This window comes from Actinia tenebrosa, unplaced genomic scaffold, assembly GCF_029948245.1.
Source record: "Actinia tenebrosa isolate PJP-AT-01 unplaced genomic scaffold, QUT_ActTen_1.0 PGA_scaffold1__47_contigs__length_23844297, whole genome shotgun sequence".
Classification (NCBI taxonomy): Eukaryota; Metazoa; Cnidaria; class Anthozoa; order Actiniaria; family Actiniidae; genus Actinia; species Actinia tenebrosa.
In genome coordinates this window covers 11,816,014-11,841,775 of record NW_028292578.1, presented here as the reverse complement: position 1 = coordinate 11,841,775, position 25,762 = coordinate 11,816,014, and the positions used below count along the sequence as shown (strand labels likewise).

Here is a 25,762-nt window from a genome sequence, read left to right as displayed (position 1 = left end):
CCAATCATGAGACACAAATTATCCAATCACAATTCATGGATTCAACAAGCCAATTGAAAGTCACTGCCGGTCCATTGAACCAATCATGAGTCAAACGGACACAAATTGTCCAATCACAATTCATGGACTCAACAAGCCAATTGAAAATCATTTCAGGCCTTTTCCCCACTCATACAATCTCCATTTTCTTCCTACCAAATCCAAGGAAACAACGATTATCTAGTTAGGAGAAAATCAATGTTAATCAAGTGTTTTGTTTTTGTAGATAAGTCTAATGAATCAAGAACAAAATATCCGGGATACTATCGTGGACCGGGTATTCAAGAAGGCGTTGCACGAGTTCCATACTTTTCTAATCTCGGAACGCTCTCTAATAATCAATGTAAGTACGGAAAAAAAACCCGTTGCGGAGGGAATCCCTGGAAGAGGTCTCGTAGTGTAGAGGGCTCACCTCTCGCCACTGCAAAATGAGTTTGGTTACGGTGTTACATGAGACTAAAGCACAGGGTGCCCAAGCCTAGGTTTTCTCGTAAGAGTAGATCAACTGCCATGTCCCTGCATAATGTTAACGGTAAAAAGAAAGAAATCATTCTCTAGGGAATGACTTAAGTGCTAATTGGAGTTTGAGTGGCCAAGATGATGGTCACTTTTAAGGAGTCACACATTATCTGCGTGACAACGTGTTTTAACATGTATAATCTTTATTTACCAGCATGGAAAGAATGTCAGTTTAAAATACGAAGAGATGACAAGCAAATTCGAAACAATCCTGGGGAAAATTATCAAAACGGAGCGGATTGATGTGACCTTCCCTGTCATTATGGGCGTTAATGCATTCAACGGCGTTTTAGATGAATACTTTGATACAAGGTAACTTACGTGACTGTTGTTTGTCTCTGATCGTGATTTTTGCGTGATTATTGTGTTACTTTTGCGTGACTATTTTATCGCTATTGCGTGACCATTCACTAAAGTTGTGTCTAATATTTTTAGGGCCCAGGCGCTTGTAAAAGCAGAGAAAAGTAGAGCCCCAAAACAAGTAAGAAAATGGAAAAACATGACACCCAAAAAGAATTACAACCCATTTATTCATTCCATTTCAGCATTTCCATTTATATTTTTTCATTTGATCCCCATAACAGGGGGGGGTCATACCCCCAGATCTTCCCAGCATGCACTTTTAAGATATTGATACCTCTATATTCTTCCGACAGAACTTAAAGAAAAGAAAAAGGAAATCCGATGTTGTGGTGAGTAAGGAACTTATGTTATCGTTGCACATCAAGTTACACATCTATACCCAAAGATTTTTGTAACCACAGCTATTCTTGGGGTGCATGTTACGTCAAAGCCGCCATCTTGGTTGACGATAACAAAGTATTCCTGGTGGCTGTTTCATTGTTATTCATATCTCAAGGGATTTTGAGTCATGTGGTTGCACTCCAAGAATTCTTGGGGTGCATGTTACGTCACAGCCACCATGTTGGTTGACGATAACAAAGCGTTTCTCATTACCTTCTCTTGTTAAATCAACCAACATGGCGGCTGTTATTTATACTGATTTCTAGGGATTTTGAGTCATGTGGTTGCATCCCAAGAATTGATATTTCTTTCGGCTATGGTATTGTATCGTTGCATCAAGTGTTTTTGTTTTTTTAGGTTCATAATAACCACAAATTCGCTGTGGCGCAGTTCAGTATTCCCACATTCTGTGAACATTGTAACTCACTGATATGGGTACTAGAGAAAGGCATGGTTTGCCAAGGTAAATATCTACTAACCCCTCCCTCCCTAAATCACCCGTTTTATCTAAACTGGCCATTTCCTTTTAGAGTCACATGACCAGATTTTTTCAAAATTAGCATCAGGGTCACGTGACCTGTTAGTTCAAGTCGTCCATGTTTCTCAATGTGTATCTATACATCTGTCAAATCTTTACGGACCCACCCCTCTCTAAGACTACTTTACTCACCCTCCCCTCCCTATACCATCTTTTTCGCCGGGTTCCAGTTTTCCTCCCTCCGTGAAGGAAACGTTGTCTCTTTCTTTTTCCAGATTGTCGATTTACGTGTCATAAGAAATGTCATCTCAAATCCACTCTATTCTGCGTACGAAATACCCAAAAGACCAAAATGAACTCCAAGGTAAGAAATGATATGGACGGACAGAAAAATCTTTAAAAACCACAGGGATCCTAGTATAAGGATTTTAATTATGTTTTTATCATCATTTGAACAGAATTTGAAATATTGATTATTGTCCGCTTCAAGCAGGTTTATATTTATTTGAAATAATTTTAACAAGAATGGTGCTTGGCGAATTGCGGTTGTTCCAGGGGAAGAGAGGTAGAGGACGGTTCTTTTTTGTACATCGTTACCGTACTTAGTTAACTCAACGCTCTAACCGGGAAAACTTGAAGAAGGTTTACCAATCACAACATAGAGTGAAAATGAAGGAATCAAATTTGAGTCAAATTTGAACCAATCAGGAGCAAGAAACGATGCCTAGATATCTGGAAAAAAACTTAGATGTTATCAACATCTATGGAAATGAGAGATAGTGATTGGCTAAAGCCAATATGATACTAGATTTGCTCTCTCCTGATTGGCTAAAGTTTTTGGATCTTAAATCTTGTTCAAGCTTAAGTCAAACTTGAACCAATCAGGAGAAAGCAACGAGGCCTAGATATTTGAGAAAAATCTTAGACGTTATCAACAATCGTGGGAATGAAAGATTGTGATTGGCTAAGGGCAACATGATTCTGATTAATCTCTCTCCTGATTGGCCAAAAGAAATCTTAAGACTGTGCGAAAAGTAAAATATTTTCTATAAAGATTACTGTTCGTATTTAAAGTTCAACGCCTTATAAGGTATGATATCTTATCGTGCTCTTAGCCACGCCCAGACTCAAATGCAAAAAGGGGGATCAAAGCAAGTTTCTTTCCAACGTCATCAAAAACTTATTCAAATAGAGCAAAAAAACGTTATATTTTTATCATTTTACTTTACTGGGTGTGGAACCGAGCGAGACTTAAGTACCATTAATTTGGTATTAATAGGTCATATCTTCGAGATATCATCACAATTCTAGCTCGATGCCGAAATAAAATATTAAAAATTGCATTAATTCACAAAAGGATTTGATTATAACGTCATTGAGTAGTGAACTGACTAGAATTCCTGCCAAAATTGTCTTATTATTGCGGAACGGTAGGAACGTCGTATATGGTATATTATTTTATTCCTACCAATAAATACATTTGGTGATACACGTGTTTGTATAATACATGAAGTACCATTCGACTAAAACCTGGCAATAAAGTCTGAATTTTAAGTTAGTTTTAAGCTATTGCAGTGAAAACGAAAATCCCCCCCTCCCCTCCCCCCCCCCCCACTTGGTGGTAGTGGACAGACCACCCCACCCCCCTCGGGGTGGTGAAGATAGGAGAAAACCAACCATTAACTATACCCACAAACGAAGGGGAGCCAGGTATTAACTAGACACTCCTCTCCCCCCCCCCCCCCCCCCCAATAGAAACACACTGTAGCCTTACATTTGCGCAGCGTATAGGCGTGTCCTAATTTGCCTTGTCCTTTAAGTCCAGGCGTGCCTGCGTACCACCGTTATCATGGAAACCAAAATCCCTTTTCCGTTTAACACCGTTTTTTTATGTTTTAAAAGAATGTTATTAAGTCGTCATTTTTCACTAATTTGTTCTAAAATTCATTGAGATCTTAATACTTTAGTGATAACGATTAAATTTACCGAAGTGTGTCAGTAATAACGGTTCGCGACATGGCAAAAATCAAGAGAAGAACGAGTTTCCGACTCTTGGGTTTAAAATTTCAGAGAAATTCCGTGTTTGGTGGCGAACTGAGTGAGATGACATCTGAAGAATGTCTGATACCGATAGTGGTTGAAAAGATGGTCCAGGATATTGAATTCAGAGGTAAGAACGCTTATTTTCTTTCGTCACATATTCTTATTTATACCTCGCTATTTTAACGCTCGCCAGTTTTGAATATCAGCGCGTTTTCCATTTTTGTTCATTTATTTCTAACTATTTATACGTAAGGCAAGTAAGTAGTTAATAATGTAAGTAGGAAAAAGAATAGCTCAAGAATGAGTAAGAAATTCTTGGATTACCGCGCACATTGCGAGTAAATTACGAAGAGAAATAGATCTATAGAAAAATATCACGCCATTGCTCTCTGCTTTTAAATACAATCGCGAGTAAATAAGAGACTTTTTGGTATTATTTTAGGGTTGTATGCTGAAGGTATCTACAGAAAGTCACCTAACGCTGCCACAGTGAGAGCGTTGAAAAATGCAATCGTTTCAAATGGTGAGATTTGATTTTTATTTGTTCTTTTTGTCGTTTGTTGTTGCTTGTTGCTATCTGTTTATTTGCTGTTGTTGTTGCTATTTGTGCTCAGTGTTGTTGTTGCTTCTGTTGTTGCTTCTGTTGTTGCTTCTGTTGTTGCTTCTGTTGTTGCTTCTGTTGTTGTTGTTGCTGTTGTTGTCACTGTTGTTGCTGCTGCTGTTGTTTTTACCGCTGCTGATTTGGTTGTCGCAGCTGTTATTGCTGCTGTCGTTGCTGTTGCTGCTGTTAGTATTAAGCGGTGAATGGAGCTGACCCTTTTTCTTCTTCCAGGAATAGAAGAGGTAGATCTCACAGCCTACTCAGTACACGTGGTCGCGTCTGTGCTCAAACTCTTCTTCAGACAACTCGCCAGTCCTGTCTTCACAGATAGTGTTTATTATGAGTTTATAAGATGTTCTGGTGAGTTATTTGCTTGTGAGCCATTACTATCATTACCATCATTTTCATCATCTTTATCGTTGTCATCGTCATTATGAACATTATCATCACCATTATCAACAACATCATCTTCTTATATAAATTCATAAATCATTATCATTGTCATTATCATCATTATCATCACCATTATCAACAACATCATCTTATATAAATTCATAAATCATTATCGTTGTCATTGTCATTATCATCACCATTATCAACAACATCATCTTATATAAATTCATAAATCATTATCGTTGTCATTGTCATTATCATCACCATTATCAACAACATCATTTTCTTATATAAATTCATAAATCATTATCGTTGTCATTGTCATCTTCATCATCGCCACCATATCATCACCGTCAGTCTTCATCGTCATTACTATCATCAACATCATCATCATTAACATCATCATCATTATCATCATCAACATCATCATCATTAACATCATCATTAACATCATCATCATTAACATCATCATCATCACGATCATCCTCATTTTTATCTTTATTACTATCATCAACAGCATGATTATCATCATCTTCACTCATAGTAATTACTATCACCAGTATCATCACTTTATTTTTATCATCATCATCATCATCACCAGCATCATCACCGTCGTTGTCATCATCTTCATTATCATCATCAGTATTATTTATAACGAGAGTGCGCTTTACATAGATTTTATATGATGAAACTCTTTCAAATCTTTCATTGCAGAGCTAAGCGATGAAAAAGTACAGCTTGAGACACTTTGCGCTTTAGTAGAAAAGCTTCCCCGAGTCAATAAAGAGATGTTCGAGAGACTGATCTTCCACTTAGCCAGGTAACGACTACAGCATTGACTGTATATCCATAGTAGCACTATGGGGTTGTTCGCACCTGTAGTGCCAAAAGGTGTGGTTAATTTATCTATTGTTGTTGCTGCTGTTGTTGTTGCTGCTGTTACTGTTGTTTCTCTTGTTTCTGCTGTTGCTGCTGTTGTTGATGCTGTTGTTGCTGTTGCTGCTGCCGTTGCTGTTGCTGCTGCAGTTGCTGTTGCTGCCGTTGCCGTTGCTGTTGCTGCTGCCGTTGCTGCTGTTGTTTTTGCTGCTGCTGTTGTTGCTGCTGTTGTTGTTGCTGTCGTTGTTGGGATATGACGATATATAGATTGATAATAGCGCTGTATGATAACGTCTACAAAACAAGTTAAGATTTTTGTTTCTTTCTTTACTTTTCAGGATCGCCGATAACGAAGAAAGCAATCTGATGCATCCTAACGCTTTATCGATCATCTGGGCACCTTGTATCATGAGGACCCCTTCCAGCCTAGGACCCTTAGAAAGCCTACAACACGTCCCTAAACAAACACAGTAAGTATGCCATAAGAAACAGTGGCTATTATATGTTCGCACCCTGTAGAATCAGGACCCAAACGAGCCTGGGTTCCCTCGTTTGAGTCGTATCCAGATGATGATTTTGATAGTGATAGTGATAGTAATAATAATGATGATGATGATGATGGTAGTGGTAGTGGTGATGGTGATGGTGATGGTGATGGTGATAGTGATGATAGTGATAGTGATAGTGATAGTGATAGTGGTAGTGATAGTGGTAGTGGTAGTGATGATGGTGATTGTGATAGTGATATTGATAGCGATAATGATGATGATGATGGTAGTGGTAGTGGTGATGGTGATGGTGATGGTGATAGTGATGATAGTGATAGTGATAGTGGTAGTGATAGTGGTAGTGGTAGTGGTAGTGATGATGGTGATGGTGATGGTGATGGTGATATTGATAGCGATAATGATGATGATGATAGTGATAGTGATGTGGATGATGATGAAGATGATAGTAACAGTGACAGCGACAGTGATATTGATATTGATAGCGATGATGATGATGGTGATAGTGATGGTGGTGATGATAGTGGTGGTGGTGGGTGGTGATAATGATGACGGTGATGATGATGACGGTGATGACCACGACGATACTGATAAAAATTATGATAATGATGAAGGAGATGATGATGATGATAAAGATAATGCTAAACGTCTTTCAATCATGAATCTGTTCACTTTAAGGTGTCTTGAAACGTTAATCGTGAGTCAAGTGATGAAGATTCGTTCAACTCTAAGCGACATTCGCGTGCTGGACAAAGCAGCAGACACGACCACCAAACGCCTCTCGATGCTCAACCTACACGAAGAGGTAAGGGTCTTCCCCTTCGGGTCACGTGATTATTTCCTCGCCACATTCTCGCGCCACGTTTGCGGGATCCCCTTCCCCCGATATGGCTAATAACCCATTATAGTAACTGAGCATTCCTCGTGACATTACTACTTAAAACAGATTCCGTATAACTGTAAAACTTATAACGTATAACTTACGTGACGGACGCACCGTGGCGTGACCGTGACGGTGCCATCTCTGAGGATTTTGATTGGACAAGCAGCGATTTGCGCTGTATTTGGTTCAAAGTGTGTCTGCGTTGGCGTTTTCTATTCCTGTATCGATGTTCTTTTTAAGTGATAACATTACTTGTAAACACAGGAGGAAGACCTCGTGGAACAAGATTTGACAGAAGGAAATGAAGTCAAAAGCTTACTGACTCAACAACTTGAGGCGTTGCAGCAACAAAGGTTGGTCAGAGATTGGATTATACTAGCTGATATGGAAATAAAGCTACGCAATGATGGTGGTAATGATGATGATGGTGGTGCGGTGGGTGATGATAATACTAATGGTGGTGGTGATGATGATGATGATAACAGTGATGATGATGATGATTGTGATGCTTGTGATGATGATGGTGGTAATGATGATGGCGGTGGTGCGGTGGGTGATGATAATAATAATGGTGGTGGTGATGATGATAACTGAAGATGATGGCGATGATGTTTATGGTGAATATGATGATGGTGGTGATGATGATGATGGTGATAACAGTGATGATAATGATTGTGATGGTGGCGATGATGATGGTGGTAATGATTATGATGGTAGTGATAATGATGGTGATTATGGTGAATATGATGGTGGTGATAATGATGATGATGATGATGGTTTTGATGATGATTGTGATGAAGATAATGATGATGGTGATGACGATGATGGTCGTAAATATGATGGTAATGTGATGGTAATGATAATGATGATCTACTGATGATCGTGATAATCATGTGATAACGAAATGTGACTGTCATAGCAGTTATTAATACAAAGAAATCATACTTTTTCTTCGTTGCATTCTTTCCAGGGATGTACTAACAGTAAACCTAACACAACTGAAACCCAAGCGACACAAAGAAGCCGGCGACAGTGGCGAAGATGCAGCAAGTGACGACAATATCACCGATGATGAACTCGACCTAGAACCGCTAGAAAACAACGAGGAGTGTGCCGTAACCTTCGAACTACCCGGTATGTTATCACCCTTAACATACCCTCTTTTATCGGCCACCCTTCTAAATCGACCACCTATCTAAATCGACCACCTATCTAAATCGACCACCTATCTAAATCGAACACCTCTTTAAATCCACCGCATTTCTCACGCTGCAAAACAACGAGAAGTGTGACGTTACCTTCGAATTACCCGGTATGTTATCTCCTTTAACATACCTTCTTTTATCGCCCACCTCTCTAAATCGACCACATTTCTCACGCTGCAATAGACCCTTTGCATAAGACATCAAAGCAGCTCAATTTGGAAAATAAAACAAAGGAATTTCAATCTCCTAAGAATTGGAAACCTATTATGTCCTTCAAATTGAGCTACATTCCAACGTGCCTCAAGGGGTCTACTAATGAAGGTCATATAGTTTTTATACCTCCTTATACCGACCAGTTACTTAAAATCTTCTCAAAAACGACAACAATTTTTGATTATTTTTAATTATTTAATTATTTATTATTATTTTTGCTTATTTTTAATTTCAGCTGCTCCAGCGGCCTTGAATCACCTGACGAAACGCCGAGCACAGTTACAAGCAAACAAACGATTACCAACCAGATCTAAACTACGGTAAAATCCCTGGTAACCATAGTAATGAAATCTTGATTGACAGGCTGAATTGATTATACACGTGGTCACGTGTCTGTCACCGGATTTCAATTCGTGAGAGACTATGAACAATGCTATAATTTTGCATGCGTCCCCAAATAATCGTCAAAAACTAGAAAACTAAAATAACTTTTACATCATTCTTTTTTCATCCAAAAGAGATTCTTAAATAATTTTGGATACATAAATCACAATAGCTTTCCTAGATGGGTGAGAAATCATTGCTGCCAGACCTGCACAGTCGGGCGAGAGGGCATGGAACCTACATGATTTTTTTTGTTGAGGGGGAATTGCGAGTAAAACTTCTTTTTTTTTTTGAATATCCTATGTTAAAGATTTTTTATCAAATTTACTTTGTATTATACTGAAATATTAAGATTATTATTATTATAATCCTAGAGAAAGCTCATATAACGTGATATTTCAAGATGTCTCATGAACGTTGAATGAATTCTAGGTGTTAGGGTTCTTTTACGAAAGGCGTTCCTGGGAAAGAGGGGGAATGAGTACCAATAGCGCATGTGAGCAGTTTTCAAATACAAGTTAATAGTTTTATTTTTAAATTATCAACAATAATATCATTTTAAAATTTTTGAAAAATCATGTATTTGAATTTGAATTTTGTGTAAAAAGAAATGTAATATTCAGTTTGATTTTCCTTTGGATTATCTTAAAGCCTTAAAGTGCGTAAAAAGACCACGGTACAAATTTATTAGATTTTTAATTTCGGCAAAAAGACGACATTTTTGCATATTTTTCCAAGAGGGAAAAAAATCATGGAATATTCGCTCTGAGGTGTCGCCATTTTGAAATGGGTAACCAAGCTTTCATATAGTATAGACCATATATGGGCTTGTTACTCCGGCTATTGTAGTATACGGCTTTACGGCCATAGGGACTTGTTACCCCGACTATAGACCCCTTGTGTGTGACGTTAAAGTAGGTTAATTGGAGGGGAAAAACAAAAGAATTTTCAATCTCCTGAGAATTGGAAATCTATTTGTTTATCCTCCAAATTGAGCTGCATTCCGACGTGCTGCAAGGGGTCTGTTTTACTATACGCCTATACGACCATAGTATAAGTGGCCTACTATAGTGTCTGCCTGCCATAGGGTCATATGGTCATACGCAGGGGCGGATCCAGGAATTTATTCAGGGAGGGGTGCTGCGCACAACGTTAGCCCAGGGAGGGGTGCACCCCTTAGAATCAAAGGGAAAAAACATTATTTTGTATTGGTTATCTAAGAAGTAGGGGCACAAAGTCGAACCAGGGAGGGTTGCGCACCCCCAGCACCCCTCCCCTGGATCCGCCACTGATACGCCCTGCAGTAACCCGACTATACGACATTCCAAATCCAATAGTTTTTGATAACTTTTTAATAATATATCTTATCATCCAGAAAATACTTATTTAATGATAGAGCATAATATCTTTATTAATCTAAAAACATACATTTTTATCCTTGATTATTTTGTAGAGAAAAAGTAGTTTTTCATTTTAAAAAGTGCTTCAATTTTAGCACCAAAATAATAATGGTTAAACGCAAAGCGAAAGAAAACATTTTATCATACATTGACGTTGTTGGTGCTAATGTAGTTGTAATAAAATTACCTCGATATGGATATCGCGTGTTTTAGTTGATAACTGATAAAACAACTGGTTTTCATTCATTTCCACGGCCATGTTTGATGATATAACAAAAGAATTCCTTAACAAGTCTTTTGTTAAATTTATCCAAGATGGCGGCTATGACGTCATGTGTAAACGAAGAATAGGTCACGTGATGGCTGCCATTATAAGAGGCACAACAATAGTCTTTTTCCCCTAAGAAACTGAATTACTTCTATTAATTATTTTAGGCACGATTCAATTGTTCCTGCCTCCTGCGTGACATGGCTGCCATCACGTGATGGTGTAAAGGTTTAACCCATTTCAGATCATGTCATTCCTTTGAAAATAAGATTCTTTGTCAGCTTCATCTATATTGTCTTTCTGAAGCGTTATAGTCAGATGGAGCAAAATAATTATACTAAAGGGAATGACATGTGTTAGTGTGGGGCGCGTTAGGTTTAACAAAGATGACGCGGTCTCGAACCGATCACACGAGTTCCTTTTTTTGTGCGCCCACCGTTTTCAACTGCAACGTCGCGAGAAACAATCTACAAATGACGATCGTTGAAAACGCCTTGTATTCGTAAAGTCTTATTTAATGGACAAAGGACAAAAAAAGGAGCTTAAGGGTGAACGCACTAAAAAAGAGTGTGAGTTTACTGATGAATATCGTCATTTCTTAAATCTCGCCCGAAGAGCCTGCGCAGCTACTTGTATGTGGTCAGCACTTAAAAACAACCAGGTGTGGACCACGAGGAGTGCAGGCTCTGGGTACATTTTGCGCATGCGTAGTTGAGCAGGATGCCGAGTGAGAGGTCTAGGTACGATTAACATTCAAATGAAACAAAGCCCCTGTCGACCAAAATCCGAATGTATAACGAAACCTCGACGAGGTAGTTCCCAGCTTCCAGTTTCTCCGACGAATCAAAGCCCCGACATTTCGATTGTCAGTTAGGTGTCGGTAATGTCGACCAAAATCCGAATGTATAACGAATCCTCGGCGAGGTAATTCCCAGCTTCCAGTTTCTCCAACGAAACAAAATCATCAAATCCTACAATAATCGCCCTTTCGTCTCGTTTCGGTCGATCGATACCCTTCCGCCTGACGTCATCGCGCTTGAAGTCGTGCACCTTGCGCACGCGCACAAGGTCCTTCCGTTTTTCCACATCCGGGTTCTGATCTAGAAGTATGAACGTGTAGCGCGGTTTGATTGGCCACTTCAACACCGCGTCGTACTCTCCACTCATCACGCATGCGTAGATAGACAGACTCTGTCCCAGTTCCTTGCCGCGTCCATTCAAATAAGCCCAGCAAGAGATTTTGTACCCAAACGCAGAGGTATAAAACGGCTCACTGCAAATTGGATCTTCACTTCGACCCGTCCTAATCCGAGAAATCCTTTTCCCAAAACTCGAAATCTTCCAAATCTGTTCACCATAACCGTTCAGCCCAGGGTAGCGTATGAGTTCTTCTTCATTATTATTACTAATATTATTATTGATATCCTTATTACGTTTTTCCAATTCCTCGAGTTTCGCTTTCGTCTCTTTTTCCAATTTGCTGTAATTCTTTTTATGCTCTTTCAGTTGATCATTTAGTTTGGTGATAGCGTTATCCTGCTTTTCTCTCAGTTTCACTTGCTCATCGAATAGAGCCTTGATCTTGACTACTGTGTCGTTCAGTTGAACGATGGCTTCGTCTTGCAGTCGGATTCGCTCGGCTTGTCGCTCTAGTTCGGCTTTCTGGTCGTCGATGACTTCGCACGCCAACTGGAGGTGGTCTTCGATGTTCTTTTCGAGATGATTCGATAAATTTGTTTTCGAACCCTGCAATTAAAAGGAATATTTTGTGCTGTTTTTTTCCATTTTTTCCAAAACTGAGACAAGCAATAGAACTTATTCGTCTTATTGCAATGTTTACTCATTTCAGACCACGTGTCATTCTCTTGAGAATAAGATTCAAATTTTAGTTGCATCCATATTCATGTGTCTTCTCATGTGTAACAACTAAACAAAGAAATGAAACTCAAGGGAATGACACGTGGTCTGAAATGGGAAAACATTTACGCCCAAGGTAAAAAGGTTTATTGGAAGCGAGACCAAAGCAGACTGATGGATTCCAATTGCTCAGGGAACCAATCAACAAAAAGACCTTTCTCGTTGGGCGTAAAGTCAAAAATAGATAGAAAAAAGGAGTTCGGTACTTACTTGGAATGAGCATCCTATACTTTGATAGGAACACGATTCTGTAGCCTCTGTACATTCCTCCATGATGTGGTTAGACAGCTACCAGAAGAAAAGGGAGAGAAAAAGTCAGTGAAGCTATGGTTGAGGAAAAAACTGGCTTGAGTTGGCTTTGCAGTGCATCGTGGGGCTGATAGACGCCATCTTGGACAAATGCCCCCTCAAAGTTCCCCAAATTGCACTGCAATGACCGAAATCGACGCCATCTTGAATAAATGTCCCCTTAAACAGACCCACAATACACTGCAATACCAACTCGACCCAGTTTTTTTCCATAACTTCGGAATGGCTTTTAAAAGTCTTCCCATATTGAGTGGCACAAAACAGTGCAACATCTCAAGATATTACATTCCCCTAAAGAAAAAGTATTCTATTGTTTCTTCCCTTCATTATTGTACTAATTTCATTGATATACACTATTTCAAAAAAAGGTTGAATACTGCATACTGAATAGTGCATTCCAAGACCGAAGGGCATTGTGGGTCTCGTTAATTTGAAATAAAAAGTAAATATACAGCAATTAACTCTCTACATGTAGTTATTATATTGTTTCAGATGGAATACACTAAAAATAGAATAAATAATAATTATAAATCCTACTTTAGACAAGTGTCACTATGACCCACAATGCCATTCGGTCTTGGAATGCACTATTCAGTATGCAGTATTCAGTATTCAACCTTTTTTGAATTAGCTGTCAGTAAACATCAAATTAAATTAGCCAGACCTTAGGGTCCCGAGATCTCAACATGTGGGCAGTGATAATAATAGTAAGTGTGTTTTAAGTGTGAGCACGGGTAACCTTACGACCTCCCACATTGCTAAATAGGCATTCTTGGCATAAATGATAAAGAACTCGCTTTATTACCGAAGGAAATGCAGATTTTGGAATTTAATCGATATGAGAATATAACTCGATTTAAGGAAGGAAAAACGGATTCTGGAATCGATCAAAAGAAGTCCAGTTCATTCATGACTCAATTTGTGGAATAAAAAATTATCGTCGTTTTTTTAGTCAAACGTTTTGTGCTCCAAGTATCATTTTTAAAGAATATTTTACACTTCACCAAGTTTTCACTTTCAAAGTATTTAAAAAAATATATTATTGACAAGCCAAAACATGTCGTGTCGCAGTGCTGAGACCATTAAAAACATGTTAAATTGTTTTTGTTACTTGGTGAACTCAAAAACCATCCAATTCCAATAAATATTGTCTCTTTTAAAGCTGTATTTCAAAAATTATAATCGTATCAAAGTCAGATAAGCTGTTTGCAGACAAGAAAGAGTATTGAAGCCCTGATTCCCTTCCGGGAGGAAACCTGGAATGTTGAGGCTCTTTCGCGGCTTTGTTTTTGGCTTTAATTGAATCCATACGTCACGCTTGTGAGCCGCCAAAAACATTTCAAGCCAAAAAAAGGGGGAAAATTTTTCAAACAGTTAATTTTTCAAAACGTTAAACTAAAGGAGAATGAAGACGAAAAAACACTTATATATTCCACAAATTTCGCTCTCAAAACTAAAGCGAAAATAATCGAGTTTCTAAGAATTATTTTTTGGGATTATATGATGACGAGCGAAGAAAAGCAAGAGCTAAGGTCACGAATAATCATGTACTTGAGGTTTTACAGAATATTTCGGAAAGAAACAGTTAATCTTTTGTTCTTTCCGCATGGACGATCGTTCAAGAGGCCTTTATGAATCATTATAAGTTGAATTTACGTTTAACTAAAAAGAGCGTTCAGCGTTGATAGTTAAATACACTCAAAAAACGATAGGTTTGAAAAACTCGATATGAGATTGCATAACATAAACATTTGTGCTAAAAAGAGAAAAGAAACAATTATTGTAAAAGTACAAGTACATGAACCGAATATATAGCTAAATTGGCCTTTTTGATCACTTATTTTCTCTCGCTTCTCATTCTATTGCAAGCTAATTAGATTAACTCGAGATTCCATCGTATTTTTAGCTGTTAATATACATGCGAAGCGAGTTCTGATAGACGTTGACTGCTTCTATCATTTTCTAGTCCTCAGTTTAATCTAAATAAAGATCTTCATTTCTTATATTAATTGATTATTAGACGACCGCCTAATGAACTACTAGAGATATAGAAACTAGATTGATAAAGATACAAAAAGGAAGATTTGCAATGAAAAAAATCAGCCTTACCTCATCTCGTGCAAGCTCCATCTTGCCGCACAGATTTGGACACTCGAGTGGAAACTTCGGGCAGACCTCGAAATGATGCTGCGAAAAAAACATATCAAAAATAGTTCAAAAATTCCTAATATTGCCACAACAATATGCCCAGTGACCCTTATCATAGATTTCTACTGAGCGCTTGGAATCAGTCCTTGTGAAGGGATCGTAATCCTACACCAAGTATTTGCCCTGCGGCGCTAGTGGTTGCTCGCTCTATGCGAAACAGCTTGAACGAGACCTAAATATAGTGAGTGAACTCTAGGGAATGCTGGGTACAGTGACAGCGATAGGGATTCCTGGTTTATCTATTTCGAAGATGGCAATGGTTTGTGACACGAAATGATGGTTACTTTTTCAGAAAAGACCTTTTTTGGGAGTATAATTTTCCAACTTTAGACGTACCGTTTTCTTTAATATAATTTCTTTATTTAATATGGGAGCAATATTTTTCATTTCAAATCACGTGTCATTCCCTTAAGTATTATTTTTATCATTGGGCACAATGTTTTCTCATTTTAGACCACGTGTCATTCCCTTGAGTATTATTTCTTTCATTACCGTAAAAAAAACTACTTCAAAAGCTAATGTTTAAGCTGTATTTTGCATAAATTTGTTCTTTTTTAAAAAGCTGAAATCGTTGCATTGTACAGAATTTATAGCAAAATGTCAATTATTTACATGATTTTAATCCTCAAAGAACGAGTACGTTTTAGAAAAATTCACAATATATCTCTTTCCTAACAATTTCTTTTTCCTAGTTTTCAATTATATCTTGCGAGGAGGCTGGGTCATAACTGGTGGCGTCACTCTAATGCTCGCTTCCAGGCCCTGCGCTTTTACGTCTAAAAATAAGTAATCATTTGTTAGTGGTATGGATGTAAAGACGGATGTAAAACCAGCGAAGTAAAAACCACGAATAAATTGAACATCGTGAGATAAGAAAGACAGCTTCAGCAACCGTTCGTTTCACATCCGGTGGCATGGTGAACACGTGGCAGACACATGGCCAAGCAAAGTGATTGCAGTATGATACACGTTCGTGTGCATTTTACAATCAATTTGTTCTTTCTGCGGCATTTGTCGGCCTGAGCTCAGCAGCTCATTGACATAGTATGCGGCTTCCCTTTGGAAATTCGTATAGGAAGGTCGAGTTCATTTTTCCGGCTCTACGACGCGGACGGCGGCAAGCCTACTAGTTTCACTGAAACTAGTGGTTTAAAACTGGGGTGCTTTTCGAGAAAAATAGCAGTCAAACATGAAATGCATCGCTGTCGTTGTCGCCTACAGCTTAAGGTCCCACCTGAGGGAGCAGGTATTTTGGACCCATGGTGAATATGGATTGTTTTGTAGCTTACATTCATTCCACGCGTGCCTGTCCTCATCTCTCGGTGACAGTAGCGACAGGTACGACCTGTTGGTCTGGGTCCCTTCAAGCTGAACGTGATGGGCTGGTTTGGGGTACTGTGCTGGTTTGGGGTACTGTGCTGGTTTGGGGTACTGTGCTGGTTTGGGGTACTGTGCTGGTTTGGGGTACTGTGCTGGTTTGGGGTACTGTGCTGGTTTGGGGTACTGTGCTGGTTTGGGGTACTGTGCTGGTTTGGGGTACTGTGTTGGTTTGGGGTACTGGCCGGCTGGTTTGGGGTACTGTGCTGGTTTGGGGTACTGTGGTGATTATTGGTGTTATTGAAGCTGACCCAGTTTTCCTTAAACAACAACAACAATAATAATGATACTGATAAGACAATAAACAATGATGGCAAGTATGAGATATGACGTAAGCAGAGAAACCATAATATGACGTCATCTTGGTACGTAACAGCAAAAAGATGTAAACTAATGGTATATCAGTTTTAAAGTACTCAAAGTATATTTGACATGAAGTCACTAAGTATATGTGATATGACGTCACTAAGTATGTCGTAAAATGACGTCACTAAGTATATGTGATATGACGTCACTAAGTATGTCGTGAAATGACGGCACTAAGTATGTTGTGAAATGACGTCACTAAGTATGTTGCAAAATGACGTCACTAAGTATGTTGTGAAATGACGTCATCAAGTATGTTGCGAAATGACGTCACTAAGTATGCTGCGAAATGACGGCAATAAGTATGTTGCGAAATGATGGTACTAGTATGCTAATTATGCTAATTATGAAGTAACTAAGCATGGTATGACGTCAGCTGAGGAAGTATCTTTGTTAATAATGATGTTGGTGACGTTATTTCGCATACACTTGGTATAACACGAAATCAAAGCATGCTTGGCCTCTGTGGATCATAATAATCCTCTTTGATAGATTCCTATTATACATATTTTTCACTGCATAATCCATTCCTTTCATTTCTACGCAAATCTGTCAAGCTTTCTTCTCCATATTCAAATACTTTCATCAAGAAGTTTACCAGTATCTATCCTGTTATCTCCCCACGCACGCATTATCCATCATCTCCTCACCCACTGTCAATCAATCCATCAAACTACTCAAATCAACAAATCTAATTAAACGAAGAAGAAAAGAAAAAGTAAAGAAAAGCAGTTAGAAATATCACCGGAAGAAAAACATCGAAAAAACCTCGAAACGACAAAACAAAAATACAGTTCGAAAACAATGATAAAAAGATTAATATGCGCGCCTATTCTTAATTGAAAATCTGCCACATCCGTGACAAAGAGATTGTTTTATCTGTGTTTTTATAGCCATAGCTTCAATATCTTATCACCACATCAGCCCTGCCCAGAACACGTACATCAACAAAGTAAATCACAAGTTATCAGTGCACTTTATTATGAAGAAAATACAGTTAAAAATTCCTTAATTGAAGTTGTCTATCAGATAACATAAAATCTCTTGAAGATACTATTAACTTTGAAAGCATAAAAATACTTGGCAATAATAGTTTAACATAGGAATAAACGCACGAGAAATAACATGCTACACTAGCTTACCTTTAAATTATCAATCTTGACGTTCTGAGTTCCATCCCCATTTCGTGCAGTTCTAGAATGGCATGTTTCAAACTGCTGCAAGCAGAGCGATAGAAACTTCTCAATGGAATCAGTGTTGATGCTTTCACCGGCTTGTCCCAGAATAGTTTCTGAGTCTGATGATGAGAAGCGTCTATGCCGCGCTCTCCTACAACCGTTTTCTTGTATCGAAGCGTGCAGCTGTCGTTGTTGATCCATGCGGCACGAGCGAGAGAAGTTGTTCTGGAATTCAATCTCTGGTCCTAGAATGAACGCCGATGAATCTTGTTGGAAGTAAAAATAAAAATAAAAATCACCGAAGAAAAACAACCTTCAACTTTCACAAAAATTAAGTAGTTGTTCCGGGCTCTCGTGTAGTGGTATTTCTGATTTGACCTGCTTGGGGAAAAAGTGAATAATGACTCCAACATGCGGTAGCATTGCTTGTCGAACTCCGAGAAGGACAAAATTAGCCTCAATTAACTTGGACAATTCAATCGCTTCGAGCTCACTGACAAATGCGAAGGTTAATGGACCGCGCGATTGGCCAAGGGATTTACTCGCTTTTCCTTTTACTGCCATTTCAAGACTGATAGCGCAGATAATTTACAATTTCTTCTCAATTCAAGCACGGAAGACTAACAAAGAAACGGCTAAGCCATATTTAACGTCAACTCAAAGAAACTAAGACCTCGTCATTATGAAGTTTATTTAGTTTAAGTGCGTTTTTTCGCGCATTTTTTCCGCCGCTTTAACAGATAGAGGCAAATCCTTCGACGAGAATGACTTCTCTTATCTAAGAAAATTAAATTCTTTTATAGCAGTTGACACGGGTGGTATTTAGAAGATATAGAATACTGAGCGATTACAGTTTAATGGAATTATTACTGAACTGATAAAGATAAAAAACTGAGCGATATCTCGATGCAAAGGGCATCAGAAAATCTGTGGCAAGGAAAAAAACCACTATGAGATATGAAATCTAGAAGGATTTTGAATATGTTTTTTTTTTTTTTTTTGCCTCAGAGATCAAAGATTACTAAATTAATTTTTTTGTTCTTTCATTCTTTTTGCATTTATTCCCTTGATTGAAAATATCTTTGCGGTCAGTTTGTGCTAGCAGCTGCAGAGATAAACTCGATGCAATTTTCAGTTTTGCTTTGCAGTTGTATTCAATACCGTTGCGCGCATGAATTGCATTACCTTGCATGCATGCACTAATGCAGTCAGAATGCATACACGGTGCTCGACGGTGAGAAAATTCTGCATACTTTACACCCATGCAGTTTGATAGTGTGTGACAAGAGTGTGTGACAAAACAGAATGCACTCACATGGACAAGTGTATCAGAGTCGTACTACGAATCGATTGAACGTTTATTTCGCTCCGAATTTCTTGATAATGCGGACAAGTGATAGACAGACTAATTCACGACGAACACCAAGAGGTTAGTAAGCTTGTTTGGACCTTAGAAAAAAGTGCTCAAGCTTGATTCTGACGCTGACTTTGAATAAGAGTGAAGAGTGTTCAACCGCTTTGGAGCAAGCGGTAGCTTTGTCACTGTTCGTAAATGTGGTGGTATGTCAGAGTAAAATATAGAAATAATCGAGGCAAATTAAGCACCGAGAACATAAAAGAAAAAAACTTGTAATATTGAAGGTGCTGGTATTAATATTGATCTTTTCTTCACAAAAAGAGCAGTTCCAGTCACTTCTTTCTGGTACGTTTTGTTTGTCGTTCGGTTTTAATTTATTCAATATGCGATATGTGTTTTTGATGTTAATTAGCGTATCCTGTTAACCAAATTTTCATCTGCTAAGAAAATGAGTTATTATTTTTCTTTTTTCTTTAAAAAAAATAGGATCATAGCTCCAGACGCAGTACTGAAGCGCAGTATGGCAGCGCGAAGCATTTACGTCTATCCCGGAGATTTCCGGCCCCGACATAGATACCGACGATATACAGACTGATCAGGAAGCTCGGCCAAAGACTAAGGGAGAGGTTAGTCGGCCCCTAGACCGTAGATGATTAACGCGTTTTGAAAGACTATCCGAAAATAAGTTTAACGAGCTATTTATCTCTCTCCCCAGTCTCCTGAACCGCTGAGCAGGCAATGAAACGCGCGTCGCGATTACCATCTCTATATTATATCTTATCTTACTGTCTGTTTGACTTACCCGCAGAACTGAGATCATTTTGTTGATGTTCTTCAAAAGTGTGGATGGTATTTGGGTTGCATAGCAACACGTCACATCGAGGGCAATGGGTCTGGAGTGGGATGTTCATCACTTTGGATCCTGATGAAGGCAAGTAAAAAAATCGATAATCTAATAAATAATTGATAAATAATAAATCATGACCCGGACATATGACGTCGGAGTGGACGAACTTTTCTAACAAAGAAATGTAGACAGTCTTCCACTATTTTGCCCTACCCTACCACCCGTTGGGCAGTTAATGCGATCTAGAATAAACAACCAAATATTACCAGGAATCGATACCAGGAATGTGTTAGCTGTATTATCACCAACAACATTCAATTGTACCAAACAAAGGCAAACGGAACGTGAGAAGATTATCTGTGAAATACCTAAGGCACCTTGTGACTGGATTGCGCCGAAAGCTTCTCAATCACAGAAGATTTGTATCGCTTCTTTTATAACTCTCAAGTTTGAAGAAGTTTAGCTAGAATCGCGATGAAATGTCAGAGAGTACATGCTAGTCGAGAGAAGGCAGAGAATTTACAAAATGAAAATCCTATGATCTGTCAGAGCGCGCGAAAACGTACAAAAGATATCGATACATATCTGGCTTTAGTCATCCGATACAAAGTGCCTACTTATAGCCTAAAATAGGAATTGAAATAATACGGCGAAAATACTGTACCTGTTTCGGGACGATACTCGATCGTTTGCTTCTTATCAGTAAGCTACTTTAAAATATTTTCAAATATAGTTTAGATTTGATCGTTGGATGAAAATAAATTGTAGAGAAATTCTTCATCAGAAGTCTTTCTCTTCTTCTTGCTCTAAAGATTTAGTGTTGAATAGCAAAAATATATATAATAATTACAATCGTTAACACAACTTACTCGTAACCGATGACCAAACTTGATAAACTTTAACCAAAGACTGCAAAACTCTGAGAGTCGATTCTGATGTAATTCAGACTTTACGAGCCAGATACAGCCAGGCAGAAAATCGAACGAGATTTAAGTACTGAGGAATTCTCTACACGTAGATTTAGCTCCAGGCTGATCGTCTTTTACAGTCCAGTAGGCGCTCTAACCGGCGAGGTACTGGCTCCGCGTGGCCCGCAGGAATCTTGTTTACTTCGAGAATATTAGGTTTTAGTATTGACAGCCGAAAAGCATGAAAGTGTTTGTAAACGGAAACCGTATGTAGATGAAACAATGAAGAGATAGGCGAGGTGTTAATTGTAACATTAGCATGTTAATGCAATTTTCACAAAGTTTGCAGACTTCATTCAACACTGAATTGATATAAACTGACAGAATAACACGCTGAAAGGGAGGACAAAGACGAAGATGAAGACTGAAGAGGAAGATAATGATAAAGAAGAAGACTAAAATGCAGGAGGAGAAGAAGAAGAAGAAGAAGAAGAAGAAAGATGAAGAAGAAGGAAAGCGGAAGAAGATGATGTAGAAGAACAAAGATAACAAGAACAAGAAAAAAGAAGACGATGATGAATTAAGATAAAGAAAGAGAAGGAGAAAAAGCCCTCTGTATGTGGAACCTAGAATTATAGTAAACCAAAATCAGTCGTAAAGTCGTTCAAACATTTAACATAGCCCGTAATGTTTATCCCAGCTTTACATTCAATAATCTAGCTTATCTACAGAATAATAACATTATCACATTAATACGATTCTAGAATTGTACCGGCTTCCGACTATTGTTTTCTATCTCCTGCTCGTAAGATGACCGAAACCGGCACTTGCTAAAAACCACGATATGGATTTCCCAAGTTTTGTTTTTACAAGGGCGGATCCAGGGGATCGTAGTTAACCTTTGTAACCTTTAATTCTATGCTGATAAAATATTGCTTGAAGGAATCCAGAGATTTTAGCTTTGTTTGACTATCCTTCGTTTTTGCTCTTTTCTTTTCGCTCATATACAGTTCCCTTCGCTATCCATCCCGCACGGCCACAACTTCATTCCACGCCATTAATATGAACTGCACAAAGCTATCATCAGTTTCGGTCCCAGATCCTCACTGACCCTGTGCGGAGTAGACTATGTCAAATATACCAGAAGACTGCAGAATTTTTCGAATTTTTCTCACTTCATTAATAAGTTTATGCGGGTTTCTAAACATCTGGCATGATTTGCACAGCTGAACTAGCGACAACATTGAGCCAAGCTGAATGTCCCGAATGGGCTTGTCTCACTACGCAACTGCTATTCAAGGGAATGGTCATGTGGTCTGAGTGAAAAAGGACAACAAGGTGACAAACAGATGGGGCGGGCTTCCTGTGGTAAACATATACGTCATAGGCACTCCAGATACGCCTTTGAGCGGCATAACAAGCCACTTATTAATGAGTTGATCGTGTGCAAGCTGCATGGGGTCTGTTTTGTTAAAAAGTATGACCTGCAAATGGCTTCCACAGTTCTAGCGATGTGATTGGTTGACGTGTGTTTTTCTTGCATTGCTTCGAGCGGAAACCATTTAAGAGTCAATTAATGTTCTTTTGTCGTACGAATTTAATATACAATAACTTTATAAATAACTGAAAATTTTATTATACATATACACGGCATATATATTTATTTATTTATTGTGTACGCGTTTAGTGAGACCGGATATAAATTCTTGTAAAAACGTTGCAAATGGGAAAAAAAAAAACCACCAATATCGGCTAACAAGTAATTCCTTCACCAAAAATCAATAATAAGAGGGACCAAAGCCGGAATGTCTTGACACAAAGCAAGGAAGTAATGTTGATAAGCTATCGGTTGGATCAGCCGCCATGACATGTGATGGATCAAAGTCGGGGATTACAATCTTGGCCTGATGAGATTCTGAAACAGGGATGTCTTTTATCAAGAAACGGTTTGAGTAAACGACCAGCGAGGTTTTTGGATTGGACGAATTCGTAGAAATTCTGAAAATTTGGATGAAGCGATATAAAAGTGAGGTGTTTCGGGAAAACACCGACAACATCAGTGTAACTAACAACTTGTACGAGATTGGACTTAAAAATTAATTTTAGTTAGCGAAAAAGGTTTTCTATCTATAGATATTTTCAATAGTATTCCACTGGATAAGAATTTATCCGCCGGATAGCGCTATCCAGGCTTCGTACGACCGGGCTCAGCTCTCTGACATTTTATTTTCAACTTTTAAAATGAAAAACGAATGCTAAATTCTAAAGAAAAACTCTGCTTTCAACTTCCTATGTCTTCTAAAAAGCATAATTGATTGCAGCGCCCCAGTTTGATAGTTCTAATGTTATCAAAAACGGAGTAACACTTAATGAATTCCCTTCTTCATTGATAATATTTATCGAGAGACACTTAAATGGAGATAAAGCTAACAAGAACTTGAAGAAAACAAAGGAAATTATTCTGTAAATGATATATGCTTTTACGAGTTGAAAGCAAAAGTCATGTCAACTCTCACTGTTGGTATGAACAATGTTTGTTTTTCTTCGTGAGTAAAAATGGCGAATTCTGTTATAAAACGCTCTTTATATTATTCTGAAAATGTCTTACCTGTATTTTATTCTTTCTTTTTGCTTCAAACTGTAAAAATTGCTGCTCACAAGAGATTAAAGAGCTCAAGTGATTCTTGAAAAGAAAAGGAGAAAAATCACTACAAAACTAGCTAACTCTTAGGCAACTTGTGCTAAAAAAGCAACATCACTTCCAAATAAAGTGTATTCGTGCTATTATTTCGACCACAAAGGAAATGTTGTCATGTACTTGGGTGCACTTTGAACATCCGCTATGTAAACTTCTAACAACTTACATCATTCGCTCCTCATCAACTCCAACAAGACGTACTTTATACTAAAACACTCTCAACACTAACTCAAAACTTTTATGAGGTCAAAAGTCTATATCGCGGACACAAATATACATAACCTCTTTAACTCTCTTTGTTTTAGTTTATGTAAAAGCTATGTTTACAATGTAGGAAACATTTAGGTTGTTTTATCTTGGTTTGACAGGCAGGCGGTGATAGCAGGGTGACTTCCGGTTTAGATGTCATTTAGTTCATGTAAACAGGTTTTTTTTCTGATCTCGAAATAATCTGGATTTAAGGTAATGTTCTCATCTACGTTATCAAGGTCAAAAATACGTACTAGTATCAATTTGCACACTCATTTTCTTAGAAATTAATTCCACCTGACGAGCGAAAGTAATCAACTGCAACTCGTCCATCGAAAGCGCACGTAAAGCTATGCTAGAGTCGGCGTTATTCTGTCAAGTACGTCATAAATAGGCACAGCTCTGGGCACACAGCATGAAGCAAAATATTTGCACGTGTTAAAAGATAATCCTGGATGAAGGAAAAAAGAAAAACGGGTTTTCGTCCCGTTAAACGGATAAACGAAAAGAAGCTTTAGTTTAAAAAATGTATGCGTTGTCAACATAACTGAAGAAAAACAATTCCGTGCCCAGAAAAATTTTAAGAGAGGATGTCAGCAAAAATCGAACATTTCGTGGCAACGGTCGAAAAATCGATTTCGCTCATATTCTAACCTTAGGTAGGCCTTATTCTAACTAGAACCACTATGTAGTTTGTTTTTAAAAATATCGCTTATTTTACGAGAAAAACGAGAAAATTGATTTTTGCGGATTTCAGCCTTTTGACGGCGGAAAGAAATCGACTACTTCAGAGCCTTCGCGTCGCAAAGAAAAGTAATTCAGACATATAAAACCATTATAATCTTATCAATTGGTATCTAAACTTGTATTAGGAAAATGTTCAGCTATCTCAGTTTCCTTTTTCAAGACGAAAAAAAATTTTTTGGACCCATACATTTTACAATACCAAGAGTATAGAAAGTTTAAAAAAATATTTTGGTATGTGCTATATAAAATAATTGGCTAAAATTTGGGCTAGTTAAAGTTAAGATGCTATATTATCTTATTCCACTGAAATTTGGTTGGGTAAATTATTTATCGCGTAAATAAAAAGCTTGAAATTCTTATAAAATTCAGCGATTTCTCTGTCGGCAAAGATCAGTCGATTTCAATGGTTCTGCACAAACAACGCAATAAATCCGAGTTTGTTCGTTTTTCGAGCAATAATCTAAAGCAAAAATACTTTAAAAGGCCTAAGTTATTATTTTTAAGATAACAAAGAATCTTTTGAGGCTCAGATTCAAGCACGCTTTGCTATTCGCGACTGAGAAGTGGACTGAGTATTGTAAGCAAACTTGAATAACTAACAAAGTGTTGAACGATTACAGTAGGGATTGCTCACCATATTTTCGGATTACTTCAGACTATTCTGCTTTAACCGTTGAATAATATTTATAGTTAGGTGAAGGATAAGTAGTCGTTCTATTTTTCTTGCTCCTAGCATGATAAATTGGGAAAGGACGGTAATCTGAGATGTAAACATGTAATCCACAATGCATGCCGCTTAAAACAATACACGTCACCAGTGACACCAAACTGACAGTGACATCTGATTCTAGTTATGCATGTTGTTTTCCACTGCTAGATAAAATAGAAATACAATAAGAAAAATTCAGATGCGAGTTGGTGTTGTTGCTTAAGGTGCTTGTAAACATAAAATGGAAGCTAGTTGCTCTTTTAAATCTTTGGTTGGAGGAAGCTGTGGGTTCGATCCAAAAGACAGGAAACGAGATACTACCATAATCCCTTTATTGGCC

The 25,762-nt window shown here is 38.1% G+C and overlaps 2 protein-coding genes across 3 annotated transcripts in view; one reads left to right on the top strand and one right to left on the bottom strand.

The window, feature by feature from the left end:
• The window catches only part of LOC116304838 (unconventional myosin-IXb), a 39,258-nt gene extending 28,776 nt beyond the window's left edge, over positions 1–10,482 (top strand). The window contains exons 31-45 of the mRNA XM_089032218.1: positions 266–382; positions 713–870; positions 994–1,039; positions 1,215–1,250; positions 1,660–1,765; positions 2,056–2,144; positions 3,851–3,950; positions 4,266–4,346; positions 4,656–4,784; positions 5,532–5,637; positions 6,032–6,163; positions 6,878–7,004; positions 7,347–7,435; positions 8,053–8,216; positions 8,736–10,482. Of these exons, the coding sequence (XP_088888344.1) occupies positions 266–382; positions 713–870; positions 994–1,039; positions 1,215–1,250; positions 1,660–1,765; positions 2,056–2,144; positions 3,851–3,950; positions 4,266–4,346; positions 4,656–4,784; positions 5,532–5,637; positions 6,032–6,163; positions 6,878–7,004; positions 7,347–7,435; positions 8,053–8,216; positions 8,736–8,824 (1,569 nt within the window). The 3' untranslated portion in view covers positions 8,825–10,482. The remainder of the gene's footprint in view (positions 1–265; positions 383–712; positions 871–993; positions 1,040–1,214; positions 1,251–1,659; positions 1,766–2,055; positions 2,145–3,850; positions 3,951–4,265; positions 4,347–4,655; positions 4,785–5,531; positions 5,638–6,031; positions 6,164–6,877; positions 7,005–7,346; positions 7,436–8,052; positions 8,217–8,735) is intronic.
• LOC116304839 (TNF receptor-associated factor 2) lies at positions 10,222–25,604 on the bottom strand. 2 transcript variants are annotated; one of them, XM_089032221.1, is made up of 8 exons: positions 25,348–25,604; positions 23,628–23,702; positions 20,067–20,186; positions 17,872–18,173; positions 16,276–16,623; positions 14,888–14,965; positions 12,680–12,757; positions 10,222–12,298 (listed from the first exon to the last, which is right to left on the bottom strand). In XM_089032221.1, the coding sequence occupies exons 3-8, from the start codon at positions 20,173–20,175 to the stop codon at positions 11,423–11,425; spliced, it is 1,791 nt and encodes a 596-aa protein (XP_088888347.1). In that variant the 5' UTR covers positions 20,176–20,186; positions 23,628–23,702; positions 25,348–25,604; the 3' UTR covers positions 10,222–11,422. The 2 variants fall into 2 exon arrangements, with proteins under 2 accessions (XP_088888347.1, XP_088888346.1); XM_089032220.1 differs by lacking the exon at positions 25,348–25,604 and adding an exon at positions 23,884–23,962.
• Between the last annotated feature and the right edge of the window lie 158 nt (positions 25,605–25,762).

Bases quoted from the DNA above. Each gene is read 5' to 3' on its own strand.
- LOC116304839 (XM_089032221.1), bottom strand. From the start codon at position 20,175: ATGAACATCCCACTCCAGACCCATTGCCCTCGATGTGACGTGTTGCTA. The intron at 18,174-20,066 runs GTAAGTCAAACA...ACTTCCAACAAG, and splicing joins AAATGATCTCAGTTCTGCGG to ATTCATCGGCGTTCATTCTA. The intron at 12,299-12,679 runs GTAAGTACCGAA...TTTTAATTGCAG, and splicing joins GTATAGGATGCTCATTCCAA to GGTTCGAAAACAAATTTATC.